Below are 19,715 nucleotides of genomic sequence, written 5' to 3' on the forward strand. Positions count from 1 at the left end.
TGAGCAATCTAAATTGGGTCATGGAAATAAAAATTGGATGTTGCTGTGCCAGAGGCTGTCCTCTTATATAGAAAAATAAAAATTTTTTGCTTAATTTGATGCTATTCCTTCAGAGTTATTATTTTTTGTTTTTTTTCCCCTATGCCCAACCTGCCTGTGTCCATGCCTGGGCATTGTGATATTGCTAGTTCTTCTAAATCTTCAGTGTACTACTTTAATAGGACGTCTTTCTTGAACATCTGACTCAGATTCACCTCTGACCTTAATGTTTAAACATGTGTTCACTTCAGATTCTTTTCCTTGAAAAGTCTGGAAATGTATTATGCAGTGGTGACTTTTTTTTGGTTGGTGTTTGATTTTTCTTCTAATAACTTGGAAGTTATGTACACTCATCCATGTACTTTTTTGTATAACCTCTTCAGCTTACTCTTGGATACTGTTTAGTTAGCAAAACCCTATCTGACCCTGATGGCACAGACTTGCTTTAAAGTATACAGCTGAAATAATTTTTAATTTTAAATGCCAAATATTGGGTATTTTGTATGGTACTTCTCCATGGTTGTTTTTAATTTGATATTGGGGTAATTTTTAACACATGAACACTTAGGCTATAAAATAGGAAAATAGCATACAAAAACATGACCAACCCTTTTCCTAGTGTAGAAAAACCACATTTTATCTGAAGGCATCTCAACTTTCTTCTCAAACTTACTTTTCTCAAATTATTCCCTGATAAACTAGCATGCATTTGATTTACATTTATAATATTTAATATGGGACAAAATACAACATACTGTCCTGACCTTAATAACCTGTGAAGACCCACACACACTATTTTATTTTATTTTATTTTATTTTATTTTATTTTTTTAAAGATTTTGTTTATTTGACAGAGAGAGAGACAGTGAAAGAGGGAACACAGGCAGGGGGAGTGGGAGAGGGAGAAGCAGGTCTCCCGCAGAGCAGGGAGCCCGATGCGGGCCTCGATCCCAGGACCCTGGGATCATGACCAGAGCCGAAGGCAGACGCCAATGACTGAGCCACCCAGGCGCCCCCACACACACTATTTTAAATAGTTTCAAATAGAAACTATGGGCTACTTTAACCTCTTTAGGACCCAGTCTTTATAGCTCTTCACTGAAGTCTGCATGTCTTTTTTTGTGGTTTTCACTATTTGCCTTTTTGAGGAATATGCCATGAACATTCATTAAAAGTTTTTCCTGCACTCTGCCCCTCATCTCACCCAGCGCACTTAGGACTTTGAAAACCATGAGTAATAGATAACATCAAAATTTGAAGTTTTGGTTTTACCTCAAGTATAATGATAGACTTTTAAATATAGTTTAAAAGACAAATATAGTTTAAAATGCAGGTGGAAGTTGTATAATAGACATCCCATAAGCCCACTGTCCTAATATTTCTCCCCAGTTCTTCACAGAATTAGAGAACCAAATCATGTTAGTTCTAGAATAAATTTTGCAGAATATCTTATTCAGCTATCATTATACAGAAATTTGAGGATCAGTGTACTGGTTTGCCAGGGTCACTCAGCTAGCTTGTGGAAGGACCTGTGTATTCCAGCTCCTTTCTTTCATTTTTTTCTTTATTTTTTTAAACATTTGGACTCCCACAGTATTAGTTCTGTCTGATACTATCCACTTTTATTTAGGGTAGTTAGCATGTAATAGCCATTTACTTCTTTGCTTAAATAAAAGCAAAAAAAAATTCTTCCTCAAGGACATTGGGGCAAAAATTAGGCATTCCTACTACTATTTCTACTTCTTAGAAAATAGAGCATTAAAACATGCAGCCTGTCTTTATCTAAAAAGATGGAATATGGAGCCACTTTGTGTCTTAACTTCAGTCTGCACCTCTAAACAATTATCAGCAGAAACTGTGCACAGTTGGCAAAAGATAGCTTATTCCAAATGAGTATCTGTCCAGTCATTAACTCATTTACTTCTTTGAATATCTTTTCCTTTGGGGAGGGAAGTCTTGCCTGGTCATGAGTTCATTATTATTACCTATGATATGGTTTAAACTTCCTTTGAAAAAGTGGTTCCTTCTCGTTAATTCCCTCCCTCAGGCTGGCTGCATCCTAGCATGCCCAGTTTTAGCCTGGCGTGAGCTTTTATGGCATTTATAAATCCCTCCTTCCTGAGGGTTTATAATGACAGTGCTAAAAATCACCTTGACTGAACTGTGAACATTGCCAATGAATTTGAGGGGGCCTGAGAATGTTCTTTAGTCTGTTTTATTTTGACAAAATTTAACATACTAAGGCTTTTCCACTTTCTGCCATAAACCTAGGTTTGTAATACTTTTGAGGTGCTAAGTAACATTACCTGTTTTTCTCCAGGTGGATAAGTTAGATGCTTCGGAATCACTGAGAAAAGAGGAAGAACAAGCTACAGAGACGCAACCTATTGTTTATGGTAATCTTGCTCTCTTTTTAACCCTACAGAAAAGTAGTAGACAGACGTTTTCATTCTTTAGGGATCCTACCTCAAAACAGAAATATAGTAAGTTTCTAAAGTGCCAAAGGCTCACTGATTTAGGAATAATTCTACCATCTTTTTCTGAAAACAGTCTTAAAGCAGACATTGACATTATTCATTAAGGTCATCTTAAATGCAAAGACATCATAAAAAACAGTCACTTAAGATCATAATTTAAATTTTCCTATTGCCTGCTCACTGATTGATTCGTAAATTACTAAGAAAAAATATTAATGAATTTAGTTTTCAGAAGTGCAGAAGGTAAGAGAACATGCCAAGGCTGTCTTTAGTGTGCTTTTCATAAAGAGTACATTTTCTCTTTAAGTTCTAACCAGGGCAGAGAACTGGGTTATTTCCATTAGAGAACTTTCCAGAGAGAGAGGATCTTGCAACTCTCACTGAATATTGAAGGCAATTTAATTTCTTCTCTGAACTACTTCCCTTTTCCCTTTCACTTTTGGTGAACAGACTCATTTGAACAATGAATTAGAAGGATATAAATTATAGCACTATAGCCAGGTATTCTTTGGAGGAAAGCTTAAAATTGTGACCAGCTTGCTAAAGGAAATGGTAATATACAAATATATTATGACAGTTATCTCCTTTTTATTGTAGATAAAAAGGATTTGGGGAATTTAGAGGACTGTAGTTTTGATAAAGTTGGAGAAGATAAATGTAAAAGTAGATTAAAGATGATTAGATTAAAGCAGGTTAAAAGATTCGAGCAAGATGTTTGACATATTTGAGATAGGAAACACAGTAAGAACAATAATACTTTGGGGGCATAACATAGTATTTGAAACAGGTTGTATACTTTAATGTATTCATATCTAACGCATATTTAAATGTCTTGTTATTTTTGTTTTCTCTTAATTAGGACTAGATTCTTTGCTAGATATGCATTAGATTACCATTTCATTTCATTACTATTTAGGTGTGTTTAAATCAGTGGGTTTGTTTTTTTAAGATTATTTATTTATTTTAGAGAAAGGGAGAGATCTCGCATGCATGAGAGCAGGGGCAGGGGGAGAGGGAATCTTAAGCAGACTCCCCACTGAGTACAGAGCCCACCTTGGGGCTTGATTGCATGACCCTGCAATCTTGACCTGAGAGTCAAGAGTTAGATGCTAACCTATTGAGCCACCCAGGCACCCCTTTAAATCAGAAATTTAAATCTAACTTTAAAAGTTTCTCTGTGGGAAAAACACGTCCATTAAAAAATTAAGCTTTTCTGTGCTTATTATATTGTCACCAGATACTAATGTGCGAATACCATATAGTGATGAGCTTATTGGCAGCTGTCTTGCTCAGTCATGTCAGACATGCCTGTGAATATTGCTTTAAATGAAATAACATAGTTACTATTATAGTTCTGTCCTCTGCCCTGAATTGTTGGCTTTTTAGGCAGAACCCTTCTTAGCGTGATTGTCATGCCAAAATTGTGATAGAAGAGCCACCACCAAACTCATTCTAAGTTGTGATTGTGTTGTTCGAGTGGTGAGATTAGAGTGTCACAGTCCTACAATGCTAACAATTTCTCCCACCTCCTGCCCCCCCACCCTCTGTCCCTTCATGTTTTTCTTTTCTAGGTCAGCCCCAGTTGATGCTGACAGCAGGACCCAGTGTTGCAGTCCCTCCCCAGGCACCTTTTGGCTATGGTTATACTGCACCACCCTATGGGCAGCCGCAGCCTGGCTTTGGGTACAGCATGTGAGACAGAAAGCTGATCCTGTAGTCGCCTATTTTCGTACTGAAACGTCGTCTCTACCCGCTTCTCAGTTTATAACAGGAAAACAGGCACATGTTCTTATAATCTTTATTTCATGAAGGACTACTTTTTGTTTCTAACTATAAACTCGGATCACCTGTGTTAAAAGCTTATTTCACATTCCGCATCATTTTAGAATTTATTTTCAAAGGGGAATAGTTTCAATGTTTTATTCACTTGGGCTTTTTTTTCTTCCCCGTCATTCTTTGAAGAACTGCTTAATACTTAATCTGTTGTGAAGAACCTGATTTGCACTCTGTAGTGTTTAAAGAAAAAAAAACTCTAATATTGAATCTCTTAAATTTAGTGTATGTAAACGGCTTTCGATATGTATTGTCTAAATGCATTTAAATCTTTGACTTAAAAGCTACAGCAAAAATACTGGTATGTGACCATGTTAAGACTGTCAATGCCAACAAAGACAACACTAATCAGCATATCCTACATTGGATTGCAGTGCTCTCCAAATTATTTGAAAAATGCATTACAGACAACTTGCCTGACTTTTCAATGAGCATAAAAGGCCCTCTAACCTCTGCAGGTTTCCTCCTTACGCATATAGAAAATGCTAGTGTGTTTTTGCTCACTTCATATGTAACAGGTGCCCCTATGTTGTGCTGTATCCTGTGCTTTTTCTGTGGGACCATTCCATTCAGGAACAAAGCGCACCATGATTCCAATCTGTGTGTATTTACTAACCCTTCCCTGAGGTTTGTGTATGTTGGATATTGTGGTGTTTTAGATCACTGAGTGTACAGAAGAGAGAATTCAAACAAAATATTGCTGTTCTTCAGTTTTGTTTGTGGAATTTGAAATTACTCAAATTTAAAATAAATTACTGGACTGTGGAAATATGTAGAATGGAAGTTTTAATTAAATATCTCTCAAATCTAAACCAAAAGAACTATGGTTGTGATAGTTTCATATTGGACACTGAAGCGCAGTACAGTGAGGCAGGAACAGAGAAGCGGAATGAGGATTGGGACATGTGAAAACACAGCATTGCATCATGTGCATTACTGTAGTTAATAAGGTACATGCAGGGCGCCTGGGTGGCTCAGTTGGTTGAACGACTGCCTTCGGCTCAGGTCGTGATCCTGGAGTCCCGGGATCGAGTCCCACATCGGGCTCCCTGCTCAGCGGGGAGTCTGCTTCTCCCTCTGACCTTCTTCCCTCTCGTGCTCTCTGTCTCTCATTCTCTCTCTCTAATAAATAAATAAAATCTTTAAAAAAAAAAAATAAGGTACATGCAGTAGTCTGAAGAAACAGCACTGTAGTGGGCTACATTTTGGCTATCTCCATCATTTTAACCAAGTGGTACCTTAGGTTTTTAAGCATTTCACTTAAATGTACAGATATGGATGTTATATTAACTTGAAATAAAAGTATATAAGCATGTAGTTAACGTACTGTCCCTTATCATGAATAGTAAGGGCCCCCACATTATGAGTACTTTAAGTAATTTTTTTTTTAACCAGTGTTTGAATTCAGCCCTTTTTATGGCTGAGAATATTACTTCAAGTTCATTTCATTGTTAATCCTCAATAGTTAGCCCCCTACCTAGCCTTATATTGCCCTGTAATTCTCTACGTAGGGCAAATGACCATAAGCTGCATGGAAGGCTTTTTTCTTTTTTTAAACTTAGAACCCCTGCCCTTCCCCACTTTTAATCATCCCATCCCTTATTTTCCTATCAAAAATTATAGTATTAGCTGGAAAATTCCTTTTTTGGTTTTTCATACAGAAAACATCTTTTTTGGTTTTTCATACTACAAACATCTGGCTGTACTTAAGTTTCTGCTGGATCTCTCCCCCACCCCCACCCCCACCCCCCCTCCTTCTTCATCATTATCAAAATCATGAGGGAGAATAGCAATGATCCCTGGGAGTTCATTCATATCAGAGTCAAGATTTGTTCTTCTGGACCTTTCCTGTACTTTGAATCAGCTGTCGGTTTGTTTTTGTTTTTGTTTTTCCAATGGAATAATTCATCTCTTTTCCTTAAGTTAAATATTTAGTAAAGGTTTTCTTATAACTTTAAGAAATAAAAAGCCCTGTTTTAATGTGATACTATGTCCAATGATACAGTTTCCACATAAACCATCCATAATGGGCTATCGTAGAAAGAAACTGTGGTGTATGACATAGGTTCAAATCCTGAGCAAGCTGAACCTCTGAACATGTTCCCTCTTGTGTATGTTAACACGATGAGTACTTTCCAGAATTATTTTCAGGAGTATGTTTAAATCTCAATGCCTACCTACCTCAAGACTTGGCAGTAAAGTATTATACAGTAAGTGGTAGAACAAATTGATCATTTATTTTAAGGTGTCTTCCCAAACATTACTCTGAATAGGATGATGGTCTGGGAGAAGGAACTAAAAACAGGGCATTAAGAGTTTTTATAATTCTTTAAATTTAACTGAAATAGGGAAGAAGGGGGAGAGAAATATAATGGGAAACCTCTCAGGAGGTAAACATGTTTTCAGTGATCTTTGTACCATTGTACCACTGTTCCAAAAAATCCGATACTTGTTGATATTCAACGTAGACATTGTACAACTTAGTACAATAGGAACACACTGACATGATCTCCAAGTAGGGCTGCTTGAATTTTCTGTAAATTTAGTCATGTGGACATTCTCACACTAGTGGTTCTCCCAAACTTTAAGATCCTTTTACACTCCTAAATTATTGAAGGTCCCAAAGAGCTTTAGTTTAAGTGGAATTGTAGGTGTTGCTATTTACTGTATTAGTATTTAAAACATTTTAAAAAATTCATTTAGGGGCGCCTGGATGGCTCAGTCATTAAGCGTCTGCCTTCAGGTCAGGTCATGATCCCACGGTCCTGGGATTGAGCCCCACATTTGGGCTCCCTGCTCCATGGGAAGCTTGCTTCTCCCTCTCCCACTACCCCTGCTTGTGTTCCCTCTCTCACTGTGTCTCTCTCTGTCAAATAAAATCTTAAACTCATTAAATATAACTTAAACTCATTGCATGTTAAACAATTATGAATCAACCATATTTCTCAAAACAAGAGTGGTATTGCACTGTTTTTTGCAAGTCTCTTCAAAGTTCATCTTCACAGAGGACTGCTGGATTTTCATATTTGCTTCTATATTATATCAGTATATTCCATTTTTAAGTATGTGAAGAAAGTCTAGCCTCATGCAGATATGGAATTAGGAAAGGAAAGGAGTACCTTTTGAGATACTTGTGGTTAGTTGAAATGTGGAATCTGAAACCGTAACACTGAACTTTTTGTGATGTTTTATTAAAATCCATTAGTATCTTTGAATGGATCTTTTACCTATGCACGAAAAGAATGAACTCCCAGGGATCATTGCTATGGTTATATCATTGCATTGGTTATATGGAAAATACTGATTCACTAAGTTGTACAGGTCTTCTAAATATTGACAAATATCTTTAAAAAAAATATTTGAGGAACACTGGTATCATCAGAAAAGTCTTGGGAAAAAGTTTTGGGAAACTTGGGAGGAGAGGCAGAAGTTTTCCAGAATACTGTCAGTTGTTTTCCTTAAAATGATTGGGTCATTTAATTTACGAGGAAATATCTGCCAAACACCCAGGTCTGGATGGATAACTAGTTTGTCAGTTCTTTCAAGTAAAAATCTTCTATGACAAAAGCTGCTAGTTCACCTCAGCTCACAATTCAGCCACACATTTTTTTCAAGACAACATTCATATTTCAGTGTGTACCAGAAGTGTTAATATTACAGAGAATATTAAGACAAATAGAAATAGTCAAAGGTCAAATTTAATATATTTATTTTTACTGCTTTATCAAGGACATTGAGTGAATCTTTTTTTTTTTTTTAACCCTGAGTATAGGGCTGTGAAGTACTACTTGTATAGGTAGGGTGCTCCTGTCTTGATTTGTGAAAGGTGCCAACAGCTTTACCCACCTTTGCAAATGTCAACACAGAAAAAAAAAATAGTAGTATGAAAATAGTTTTGACCCCATGGAACTATCTTAAGGACACTATGGGCTCTGCAGAATATACCCTGAGAACTGTAAGATTAAGCACCCTGTAAAATAAATACTAAGTACAGGTGAACTAGGAAATAAGCATAACGTATTTCCAGATTTACTAGGATTTGTGTACAATTCATCCTAGTAGATGTACCATGATTTCTTAAAATTACTTGAGTCAACCACAGCAGGCCATCCTGTTGGGAATGCACTGTCTTTGAACTTGGAGCCATCTGTCTCTGAGGCGAGCCTCAGAAATTACCTGAGCCAGAATTCATGCATTTACGATTGAGTTCTCCTCATCTCAGTTACATGCTGTTGCATCACTTTTGAATAAACATTCTATTTAGAAACAGTTGCTACTGTGGCATCATTCACAGATGGAATTTCTCCTATGCTGTCATGCCAGCATAAACTATAAAATTGACTAAATATTAGAAACTAAGACTGGCTGCAGTAATCTTCAGTGTTCTGCCCAGACTCCACTGACCTTAGAACTTGAAGTTGTGTTACCGTGCTGCTTATGTTGTAGTTAAATGCTAACTAATGCTAACTGTTGAAGTTAACCATGAAGAGTTGGAGCTACTTAACGTGCATCTGTTACCAAAATTCTCTTCTGGCATCATCAGTTCTTAGGGATATACTCAATTTAGAAGTACTGTCAGGATCCCCCTAAAAGGCTTTCCTTCGCGAAGCTATAGCTTTTGGGAACTGGGACCTCCTTCATATTCTGGGCAGCTGGTTTAACAGTAATTACTGGAATTATGTCATGATAGGCATATAAAGATCAAAAGGGAAATAAAGGTGCCCTTCAATAATTGGTTCCTTAACTTCTAGGTAAAGAAACAGTAGGATGTTGGGATGACACACTACATTAATTCCACAATTACTGTAAATTCTTCTGTGGGCCCAGTAATACCTTCAAAGTCCATACAGGTCACTTTACAAGTTTTTCAAGGCCTTTGCTATTAGGAAAGTTGGGGGAAGTAAAAGGAATTCTTACAGGCCATGATGTAGAAGCACTGCTGAGAACCTTTGGCCAGTGTGGGTCAGGGAACATGAAGTACTGCACAGGTGGATTATATCAACTGCTATAAAACTTCAATGAGACAAAAAAAATCCAGGTTAGATTGTAAACCCATTGTGTGGGGTTACACCATGATCTGTTAATGTTAGCTATCAGTCATCTGAAAAGTGATGGCAGGAAAACTATAGTTTGCATCCAATGAGAATACCCTTGAACCCTGGTCCTTCAAGGCGGTACAGCAACACTGTCTTGGGGAAGAAGAGCTATTAACACATAGGGACCTGACCATGCACAGGAAATGCTCCCCCCTCCCCCTGCCCTTGTAACCCAATCTTGTGACCAGTTTCTTTATCATAAACATTTGTTTCAGCAGCTATCACTTGAACCATCAGGATCATTTAACCAACTTTTTTTTTTTTTAAGCCCAAGATAACTGTAACTGAGCCAAGTACATTATAGAAGAACGTGGAAACAGATTTTCATCTCAAAAATACATAAGCTGGATGGGGGGAGAAATTCAGCTTTTATTGTTAGAATTTAACAGTTTCAAAGCACATCTTGGTGGGACCATCATACAAAATTCCACCTAGTAAAGTTTTAGGTGGCCAGTGACTTTGTCAATTAGATCTGCTGGTCCTGGCCCAATTCCCAGCACAGTTCTAGAACCTGGTGCAATCTGGGTACGCCCAGCATCTTGGATTAAACTTACAGTCAGTCCTAGCATTTTCGCACGGGTCAATAATTCAACCAGAGTTTCTTCATCAGGGGCTTTGACCACCACTTTGGGCTGGCCACAGTATTCCCATTGTTTGAGCAATTCAGGGTTTCTCCTTTGAATTTGCTTGTAGGCAGAAACAGCAGCATGAGAGCACTGGGCAGCCACTTTCCCTTTTCCCATCTTTAAGTCATTTCGAACCACAAGAACCATTTTGTACTCCCCACTCTCTCCTAAGATGCTTGCTTCACTTCCGGTCTCTGTGTCGGTCTCGCTCAGTGAGCTTTTGGGGATCATCCCAAAGCGTACACGGAGGCCCCAGCCCAGGCACATGCCACAAGCAACTCCAGCAGCCAAGCTAAGTGCACCAGGATGAGCCAAATATTCCATCACCAAGGATTTGGAGAGCATCTTAAAGGAAAGGAAAAAAGTTATCACTACATAGCAGTGAAAAGATACAGGCTTATCAGACAAGACACCTTGACAATATATATGAGCAGCAACATTTTAAAACTATATGAGGTCATCCAGAAAAAAAGCAAAATATATCTTGGATCTTAATGTACTGTTCTTTTTTTCCCCTGTGTATTCTAAAAGATTCAAGAATATAGGTAAAGCAGTTTAGGTCATTTTGAATCTCAACATAAGGATTATCTATCTTGTTCTTGGATACAATAAAGCTCTGTTGCCCAGTGTTCCCTAAGTCTTGTAGAGGAAGGAAATACTCCATTTCACCAAGTTGTCTAAAGGACCCAAGGAAACCAAGAATAATTCATCCCTTCTCTGGAATATAGTGCTCATTTAATTGTGTCTTCATAATCCAGTGGTTCTCAATGGGGATGGTACCAACTGCACAGAGAAGTTTCTGGCTATCACAACAATGGGCCTGGAGTAAGGTGCACTGCTGACGTTTACTAGACCTCAGCACGGAATGCTAAAAGTCTTACGAAGTGAAGATTTGCCCCACTGCAAATTATAGGTGAAAAATGATTAATATCTGAGACTAGAACCCAACTTCATTATACATATGGACACAAAGTATTTTTTGCATAGTTCTAATATACACTGAATTTACCAGAAGTATAACTATCATAAAACAAAGGAAGATCATCCTTTATCCTTTGTATTTTAGAAATTCCTGTTCCCTCAGCAAGGCTGTTGATGGTGTTTGGGTCACCAATAAAACACCTGTATCAGTCTACATTTGAGGCTGTTGGACTCATAATGCTTCCATGTATAGGCACAAACTATCAGTTTCTTCTTCTAGTGGAAGAGTAAGCATTTATATACTGAAATACATGGGGCCACCATATTTGTAGTGATGACAAGTAATAACCTTGATTATGCATTGCATAATCTATATGCCACAGACGGCAGTCAAATTTCCTTTTCTCATTTATGTTAAAATTAGGACATTGTTTTTGAAATTATATGGTAGGCAGATTGTACAGTATTATCAAATATTTTAAATGAGGAGGGGGCGCCTGGCTGGCTCAGTCGGTGGAGCATGTGCCTCTTGATCTCAGGGTTGTGGGTTCAAGCTCCACACTGGGTGTAGCGATTATTTAAAAATAAAAACTTAAAATTTTAAAAAATAAATGAGGATAGCATAGGAGATGTTAAATTTTTTGAGACAGATCCACATACTACAAAATCCACCCATTTAAAGTGTATAATTTAGTACAATTTTTTAAAATATATCCACAAGGTTGTGCCAACCATCACCACTATCTAATCCCAGAACACATTCAGTGCCTCAGAAAGAAACCTCTATACCCATTAGCAGCCGCTTCCCATTTTCTCCACCCCTGGCAATCACTAATCTACATTTTGCCTATTCTGGACATTCACAGAAGTCAAACCATACAACATGTAGCCTTTTGTTTCAAGCTTCTATCACTTAGCATATTTTCAAGGTTCATCCATGTAGAGGCATGTATCAGTACACTCCATTCCCATGTTCTTAATGCTGCTCTATTTTGCCTTTCCCAATAGTCTAGATGAGGTGATAGTCACTTAGACAAGAGAAGTGTCAATGAAAAAGGAAACAAGTGGCCAAGGCACGTCTGTATGATTTGGTGACTCACTGGAGGTCTGGTGATAAAAGAAAGGGAGAAGTTTAGAATGACCTGGATTTGAACAAATGGAGAACAGAGGTACTATTTACTGATGAAGAGAATTTTTGTGAAATAGCAGGTTTGAAAGTAAAAGATACTGAAATCATTTTAGGATATATTTCACTTGGTTTGACCAAAAGACATCCTGGTTAGAGATGTCCAGCAACAATAAAAAAGGATATACCACCTTAAAGGTCAGATGATAAGCCTAGGCCAGAAATACAAATTTAAGAAAACAACATATATCTGAAGTTACTGAAGTGATGAAAGTGGTGAGGCCACTGGGACAAGTATACAGAGTGAAGGAAGGGCTAAAACAGAATCCTAAAGAAATGAACATGGAGGGATCAAAAGAGAGTGACATAGAGTGGCCAGAAGGTAAAAGGGTCACACACGTTAAGTTGTCAGTACCTAGTTTCATTCCTTTCACTGGTGTGACATCTGGTGACAGGGCTGTATTGACACAGTACTTTATGGCTCTAGATGCTTTTGCATTCAGAAAAAAATATATCAAATTCTTACTAGAACCTACATTATCTCATAATGCATCTATAATTTACTACATGATGTTTACATGTCAGCAGGACTTCTCTCTGATAATCTAACTAAACTCCAAAATGAACAAAAATTCAATTACATAAAAATTATATATATATATAACCTCCATGTCAACAATCAGAAGGATTTTCTCCACCAACTCCTAGGTTGTAAAGTAACGAAATATCCTATATACCAGATTCAGGTATTATCCCCGAGAGGGGAACTGCATATAGAGGACCTATTACGTGTTGCATAACTTACTAAACCCTTTACTTCCATTATGGCTGTTCGGAAGTAAGAAAAAAGACATAAGCCTCATATTAAAGACAAGAAAAATAAGGATCAGGGGCGCCTGGGTGTCTCAGTCAAGCATCTGCCTTGGGCTCAGGTCATGATCCCGGGGTCCTGGGATCGAGCCCCGCATCGGGCTCCCTGCTCAGCGGGAAGCCTGCTTCTCCCTCTTCCACTCCCCCTGCTTGTGTTCCCTCTCTCGCACTGTCTCTCTCTCTGTCAAATAAATAAATAAATCTAAAAAAAAAAAAAAGAAAAATAAGGATCCAACAGAGAAGCTGCTTATCTGCAGTAACATAACTAGCAAAAGTGGTATAAAAGATACTCATCTAGAGATCATGACAGAAAACTAATCATCTTCTTAACTTTATCTAAAAACATATATACCAGTAAGAGTCAGCAAAAACCGAAAGCAGAAAAAGTTCCAGAAATTAACAAGCTTACTGCTTCTGTACCATCTCATGACGTCTCTAACATGTTAATCCTAACATCTTTATTCTTTAGGATGTTCTAATCTCCTATCAGCCTGATCACATTATCATCTAACTCCTCCAAAAGGTGTTTCAGCCTGCCCCCGTACTTCCACTACAAACATACCAATAAACCCAGCGCTTGTGACTACAGTAAACCTAACTATTCTTAAACTCATGGATAATCCTGACAAATGATGGCACTGCTAAACAAACATGTCCTATAAAACCCTCCTCCTGGTGCATTCTAATTCCTCCACCAGACTAAGCCCCTTTCACCAATGCCCTTGATCCCATCCCCTCCTGAACCACACTCCACCCATTAATCCCACTCCACCGGCTGCACCTGGGCCTTTCCAACCTAAAAAAAAAAAAAAACTTTCCAAAATCCTCTTTGACCCTTAAACCACTGCCTGACTTTTCCTCTTCCCTTTACCTCTAAACTTCTTTAATTACCTGCCTCCCTTCCCCACTCAACTGAAATTGCTAAGGAATTAGACATTTGCTAATTGCCAAATAGAGTTGCCTCCTTTTAGGCCTCATCTTGAGCTTTCCCCACAACTCACTGATAATTTTTCTTTACACTTTCCTCCCTAAAATTTTTTAATCTGTCACCCTATCTTTCTGATAGGTTTTTTCCAGTCTCCTCTAGCTCTACGTCCTGTTCACCCCCGATGTACATAATTACCCCTGCTTAAACATTCGGATGCCCTTTCAGTCTATACCTACATTGTCCAATATAGTAGCCATCAGTCAAACAGTTATTTAACCTTAATTAAAACTAAATAAAAATTCAGTTCTTCAGTTGCACTAAGCCACATTTCAAGTGCTCAACAGCTCAACAACTTGAAAGTGGCTAGCGGCCACTCTATTAAGATCTAGAACACTTCCATGAAAGTTCTTTTGGACAGTGATGGTCTGTATACTCTCTTTCCATTCAATCGATATTTATGGAGGGCCTATTGTGTACCAGGCACTGTTCTGGATCCTAAAGATGGAGCACTGAACAAAACAAAGTCCCACTCTTAATAGAGCTAACATCTAGGAGAGAGAGACAATCTCATTTATTCTCAAACTGTCATATGCTGAGGACTCCTAAAGTCTCTCCTGGGCTCCAATCTTGAATTTCCAGCTTCTGCTAGAGTACTATGAAGTATTCTACTCTGTGTCCTAAACTGAACTCAGGATCTTCCTTTCCCTCTCAAACTTCTTTCTTCTGTATTCTTGATTTCTGAGTAACCCTGGACTTTTTCCCCTCTGTCCTACCACATATAGTTACCAAACCTTGTTGAATTTATCTGTGTTAAATCTATCTCCTTACCTTTACTACCAGTGCCCTAATGATCTCTTGGCCTCAAACCTCCAAAATTCACTTCTCCAACTGATCTTTCCACATTTGCTTCATGCATGTCCTAGTTCACTCTAGTCCTCTGGCATTAAAATTGTACTTCTAAAGCACAAATTTGATCCTGTAATTTCCCAGCTCAAAAACCACCAGATAAACGCCTAAAGAATAAAACAAATCCCTTAGCACGAATTCAAAGCACTACACAATTTGTTTACAACCTACTTTATCCTTCTAATATACTCTCCTGCTACATACTGTACTCTCCAGCCACACCAAATTACTGGGTCCCTTCAAGAAGCAATTTCTCCCCCAAAATCGTTTTCTTGTTTTTCTCCACTTAAATACACAAACACAAGTTTGAATCAGCCACGAAGGCGTGATTCAAATGACACCTTTCTCTAAAGTCTCTATCATCCCCCAATCAATCTTAATTATTTACAGAACTGCTGTAGCAATTACACATAACTACTGCACATCATACTCTCAGCGTCTAGTGCCGGGGGCGGGGGTATCACGTTAAAGGATTAAATATTTCTCTGAACATTTTGTCTGTGTTACACAGAGACACATTTTTCGGTCATATTCGTGGAAACTTTTCTTTCCTCGCAGGACTCAACAACTTCATACGCTGTGGGTATTCAGTAAGTACTCAACAGAATGTGAGGCCTGCGCGGTATCTTCTCACATTCGGAGAGCGCGCATCGATGCTGCCTGAATGGAGGCGTTGATGGGAACCAGAAATTCTGGGTCCTCTCCTTCCCAGGATCTTGGTCCCTTCTTCCAAAGGACGACTGGCAGAACAGGAACAGTGGCTCCAGCGTCCACTTGGGCGGAGCAGTCTATGGGGAAGATGAAAGGCTGGGGGAGGAGGTATGGAATGAAGTGGGACGAAACATTCTAAGTGGAGAGAGAATGGAGAATGACATCCCTCTCCTTAGCCCTGTGAAGGGCTGACTTACCCAGAGAACCTCCCCACCGCCTCACTCGGCGCCTCTGCGGTTTTTCTTTCGGGTAGGGAACACGCTTCTATCACGCGAGTTATCTCTTCCGGGACTCCTGGATAAGTTCCGGATCAAGATCCGCGAAGAGAACAGTCATTCTTCCTCTCGCCCCGCCCACAGGTCCCGAACCTAAACCCGAGCTGAAATCCGGCGACGATCCGCGGAGGTTGCAGAAATGAGAGGGGAACTTTTGTCTTTTGGAGGCGGTCCCCGGAGGGGTTGGGGGGGGTGGGGAACGGACCGGAAGTGACGCGCGCAAGTTCCGGTTGGCCAGACCCCAGCGGCGGGTGTGAGAGTCGGTCGCGAGCCGCTTGCAGGATCCTGAGATCCGGAGAAGCCGGGGTCAGAGCGGGTAGGTAAGCCAGCGCGTGGAATTGGGGACGGAAGCCTAAGACTATCCTCAGAGATTGGCTTCTTCCGGAGCTCTCCCACTTAGACCATGCAGATCTGGGGCACCGTGATTTCGATTTCAAGCAGTGTTTTAGGGCGCTGCTGACTCTGAGTGTCTCAGTCTGGCGGTAGCCAGGTTATCTGGGACACCTCCTCATGGTTGGCTACCAGTACAGTGAACCCATACACTGGGTTTCCTACCATTCGCTCTCATTGTCGCGGACTTGGAAGCTGTTCTAAGCTCTGTACAGTACCCATCTTTTCCTGCCTGGGTGCTTAGGACCTCAGAGTAAATGGAGATCCTCCCTGCTGATGACCAAGCTGTTTCTCAGGACCTGTCAATTTGACCTCCCCAACCACTGACACATGGTAATACATGATACTAAACGTATTCGCTGCTAAACAAAATTCAGGCATGTAAGTGCCATCTAAAGCGTTGGTGGCCAAGGGAATGGGGCCTTCGCTCCGTTGATCTTTTGCAAAGACCCTTCACGGATCTACTACTTTATGAAGAGTAGGGTTCTCTACCTCTTCCAAATCCCTGACCGCCCCCCCTTGTTGCTATATTGCAGTGGAGGTATTTGCAATAAAACCTGGAGGTCTGCTTAACCTCTAAACTTCCAAGAAGCCTGTGGCCCTGTGTCACAGTAAGATTACTTAATGACCTCCAGTAGGTTTAAACTATTTTGTTTTTCTGCAAATCCATGCAAAAATCTCATATAGGTTCTGGCACTGTTTATCTATCATGGCAAGACAGCTCCTTTTCCTAACTTTAATGTCTTTCAATTCTCCTTTGGGGCTGATGGCAGAAATTTTGTAGACAGACTACACTGATTTTTTGGAGAAGTGTGTACAAGTGTTTCTGCTGTTGTAATGATATAGAATTTAGTGTTCTGACAGCTGTTTCCTATTAATTGTGTTATGAGCTGTGATTTTAGTTGTGTATTTTTAGCATAAATGATAGAAATTATTAGGCAACATTTTATGAATTCTAGAATGTGTTTTATTGACCTTTGGCAGAAGGATGGTGGTACCTAGATAAATGTGGCCAATTTGTATGGGTGTGAAATGACTCTGTAGTAGAAATCTTTTATATTTTACTGCTTTGCCTATATTATTTTAAAACACTAAAGCTTTTTTTCCCCTTTGAGGTATATATCCTACTTGATTAATACAGTTTAATTTCTGTGACTCACATTCCAGAATAAATATTGGTAGGTTACCTAACTTTGAGCTGGTCTGGATTGTGGTGATAAAATACTGCTTACTTATTTCATAGGATTGTCACAATGATTAAGTGAGTTAGTAAACGGGAAATCACTCTAGAAATGAAAATACGGTGATGTCAGTTTACTCTGAAAGCTGGAAATATATCAGTGCAGAATTCTGTTGCTTGTATCATTTCACAATTTGATGTTTTATATTAAGTGTGTTATTTATCTGAAAATAATCACACACTTTTCTGAGATGATCTTTGCCCTACCTTTGAACCCAACAAAAGCTACTTAGGAATAGTTTGATACTGTAACCCACTGAATTAGTCACTGTGGTTAATAAGTCGGTGACTGGAAAATGAGTATAGTTTTGCATTTGGGAGTTTAAATCTGATCTTTCTTGGTCATCATATATTGTCACTTAAGAATTTCCAAGTGCAGAGGAAGGTGAAGTTTTTGGTGCTTATATATGATTAACTAAAGGTTAAAAGTAGCCTTACTTTATTAAGTAAAAAAACTTTATCATTTTACCGAAACCCACTGAAAGCAATATTTAGAACTAAAAGCCACCTCTGTGAACATATCGTTATAGTCTTCCTCAGAAACAGTCAGTAATTGGCTTGCCTGAGGTCATGTGGTTTAGGTAGTGCCAGAACCTGAACTGGAAATGAGGTCCCAGGTGTTCTTTCTGTTCTGCTAAGGTTGTCTCCAGGCATGTTTTTATGGTTTGGTAATATTTCCTGGTTTGCATGAAAATGATGTCTTTTATGTATTAAAGGGATTTATAGGTATATATTTTCCCCCCTTTTTAGCTGATTTATTGTAAATTCTAGAAAAACAAAAACACTGTACTTGGCAAGATTTGCAGTGGAATGGAATAAGGAAAGATAAAAGAAAATTCTGTTCTTCAGAACAGCTATTCTGAATTAAGGCTTCATTACTATCAGATATCAAGGTGTCTTCTTTCTGACAAGTGGAAAAGAGTATCTTTGTTACACATGTCTCTACTGAATGAATGTTGTTGGTAATAAGTAGGAGGAAACTATTAATTTCTTTGTTCTTGCTAAAAAAATTTCTCCAAACTGTTTATAATTTTAATATTCTGTTATATTATCTATTAATCTAGAGTCATTTCTCTATTTTATTCTGGGTAAATAGCCACTGTAGGAATAGTTAACTCTTTGTCTTGTTGAGAACCTTTTTGCTTCAACTGATTTCACAAAACCTGTTTAGTCTCTCCCCTTTTTTGGAGATCAGAGGGCTAGATACTTATTATCACTGCTCTTTTGCCTAGTGCTCTTTTTTGGTGTCTCTCTCTCTCTCTCTTTGGTATAAAAATAAACACCAGCTTAGAGAATCTTTACTAACCTCGGAAACAAATTGGATGAGTTAAGTGATAATTTGTTTGTTGTTGTATTAGTTAATAATCTGCCTTCACAGACTTGCAAACATTTTGAGGGGTAAACTTTTAAAGAGTTTATTGCTTCAAGAAACTGTTTGGGAAGCAGCTTTGTATAGGGTTTGCTAAACTGATATTATATATTATGTAAACCCTCTGTAAAGCTCATTTAAAAATATTATGCTCCTTGAAGGTTTTAGAAATTTGAACAGGAGATACTTTTCTGTGTCAGATAAGATTAAGGCATTTAAAGCTTAAGGCATTTTTAAATTAAGCAAGGGCAACCCACTGAGTAATCCTATCCCAGCTTAATGGTAATTGCTGAAGAGTTTGTCGGTATTCAAAGATACATAGTCTTTTCAGTAGTTCATTGTGATGTTTTCTCTTGTTCTTGAAGTTCTTTAATAATAAGCTTGGTCTATAGATTTTTTTTGGAAGGACTAGGTAGATAGTGTTAAGAGCCAGGGCTAATAAACTAGATTGCCTTGTTTCCAATTCCAGCTCTTAGTACTGTGCAACCCTTTGGCTAGTTACTTAACCTCTTGCCATCTCAATTCCCTCGTAGACAATGAAGTCAGTACCTTTACTGTTAGGGTTAAATGAATAGATTTAAGTAAAGCATTTAGAATGGCATATAGTTAACCATGACTGTTATCATTGTTACCATCCAGTAGCCTGCAGAGCAGTTGCTAAGAGAAAACTTTCCCAGTCCTCTTTGAAAGCATGTCTTTTCATTACTGCTTACTTGACCATTGTTTGCTCGGTATTTTTGTTTTGTTTTGTTTCAAGTTTTTAGTTAAATTCTAGTTAACTACAGGGTAATATTGGTTTCAGGAGTAGAATTTAGTGATTCATCACTTACATTTGGTGTTCATCACAAGTTCCCTCCTTAATGCCCATCACCCATTTAGCCCATCCCCCGCCCACCTCCCTCCATCAA

At 38.6% G+C, this 19,715-nt stretch overlaps 3 protein-coding genes across 5 annotated transcripts in view; 2 read left to right on the forward strand and 1 right to left on the reverse strand.

Moving 5' to 3' along the window:
• CLTC (clathrin heavy chain) overlaps window positions 1–5,118 on the forward strand; it is a 60,201-nt gene extending 55,083 nt beyond the window's left edge. The window contains exons 31-32 of the mRNA XM_028109036.2: window positions 2,360–2,435; window positions 4,088–5,118. Coding sequence (XP_027964837.1) covers window positions 2,360–2,435; window positions 4,088–4,212 — 201 coding nt within the window. The 3' untranslated portion in view covers window positions 4,213–5,118. The remainder of the gene's footprint in view (window positions 1–2,359; window positions 2,436–4,087) is intronic.
• A 4,676-nt stretch (window positions 5,119–9,794) lies between these two features.
• PTRH2 (peptidyl-tRNA hydrolase 2) lies at window positions 9,795–15,978 on the reverse strand. 2 transcript variants are annotated; one of them, XM_028109043.2, is made up of 3 exons: window positions 15,731–15,978; window positions 15,457–15,610; window positions 9,795–10,416 (listed from the first exon to the last, which is right to left on the reverse strand). In XM_028109043.2, the coding sequence occupies exon 3, from the start codon at window positions 10,414–10,416 to the stop codon at window positions 9,877–9,879; it is 540 nt and encodes a 179-aa protein (XP_027964844.1). In that variant the 5' UTR covers window positions 15,457–15,610; window positions 15,731–15,978; the 3' UTR covers window positions 9,795–9,876. The 2 variants fall into 2 exon arrangements, with proteins under 2 accessions (XP_027964844.1, XP_027964842.1); XM_028109041.2 differs by lacking the exon at window positions 15,457–15,610 and having other exon boundaries at window positions 15,731–15,977.
• Window positions 15,979–16,025: 47 nt separating this feature from the next.
• VMP1 (vacuole membrane protein 1) overlaps window positions 16,026–19,715 on the forward strand; it is a 137,303-nt gene continuing 133,613 nt past the window's right edge. The window contains exon 1 of one of the 2 annotated variants that reach the window (XM_028109040.2): window positions 16,026–16,128. The gene's annotated coding sequence lies outside the window, so the exon portion shown is untranslated. The remainder of the gene's footprint in view (window positions 16,129–19,715) is intronic. The other variant, XM_028109039.2, reaches the window with a different exon arrangement.

The sequence above is a fragment of the Eumetopias jubatus genome, unplaced genomic scaffold, assembly GCF_037043125.1.
Source record: "Eumetopias jubatus isolate StellerSeaLion01/CBP00866 unplaced genomic scaffold, mEumJub1_p1.0 scaffold_10, whole genome shotgun sequence".
NCBI classification, from domain to species: Eukaryota; Metazoa; Chordata; class Mammalia; order Carnivora; family Otariidae; genus Eumetopias; species Eumetopias jubatus.

Bases quoted from the DNA above. Each gene is read 5' to 3' on its own strand.
- PTRH2 (XM_028109043.2), bottom strand. From the start codon at position 10,416: ATGCTCTCCAAATCCTTGGTGATGGAATATTTGGCTCATCCTGGTGCA.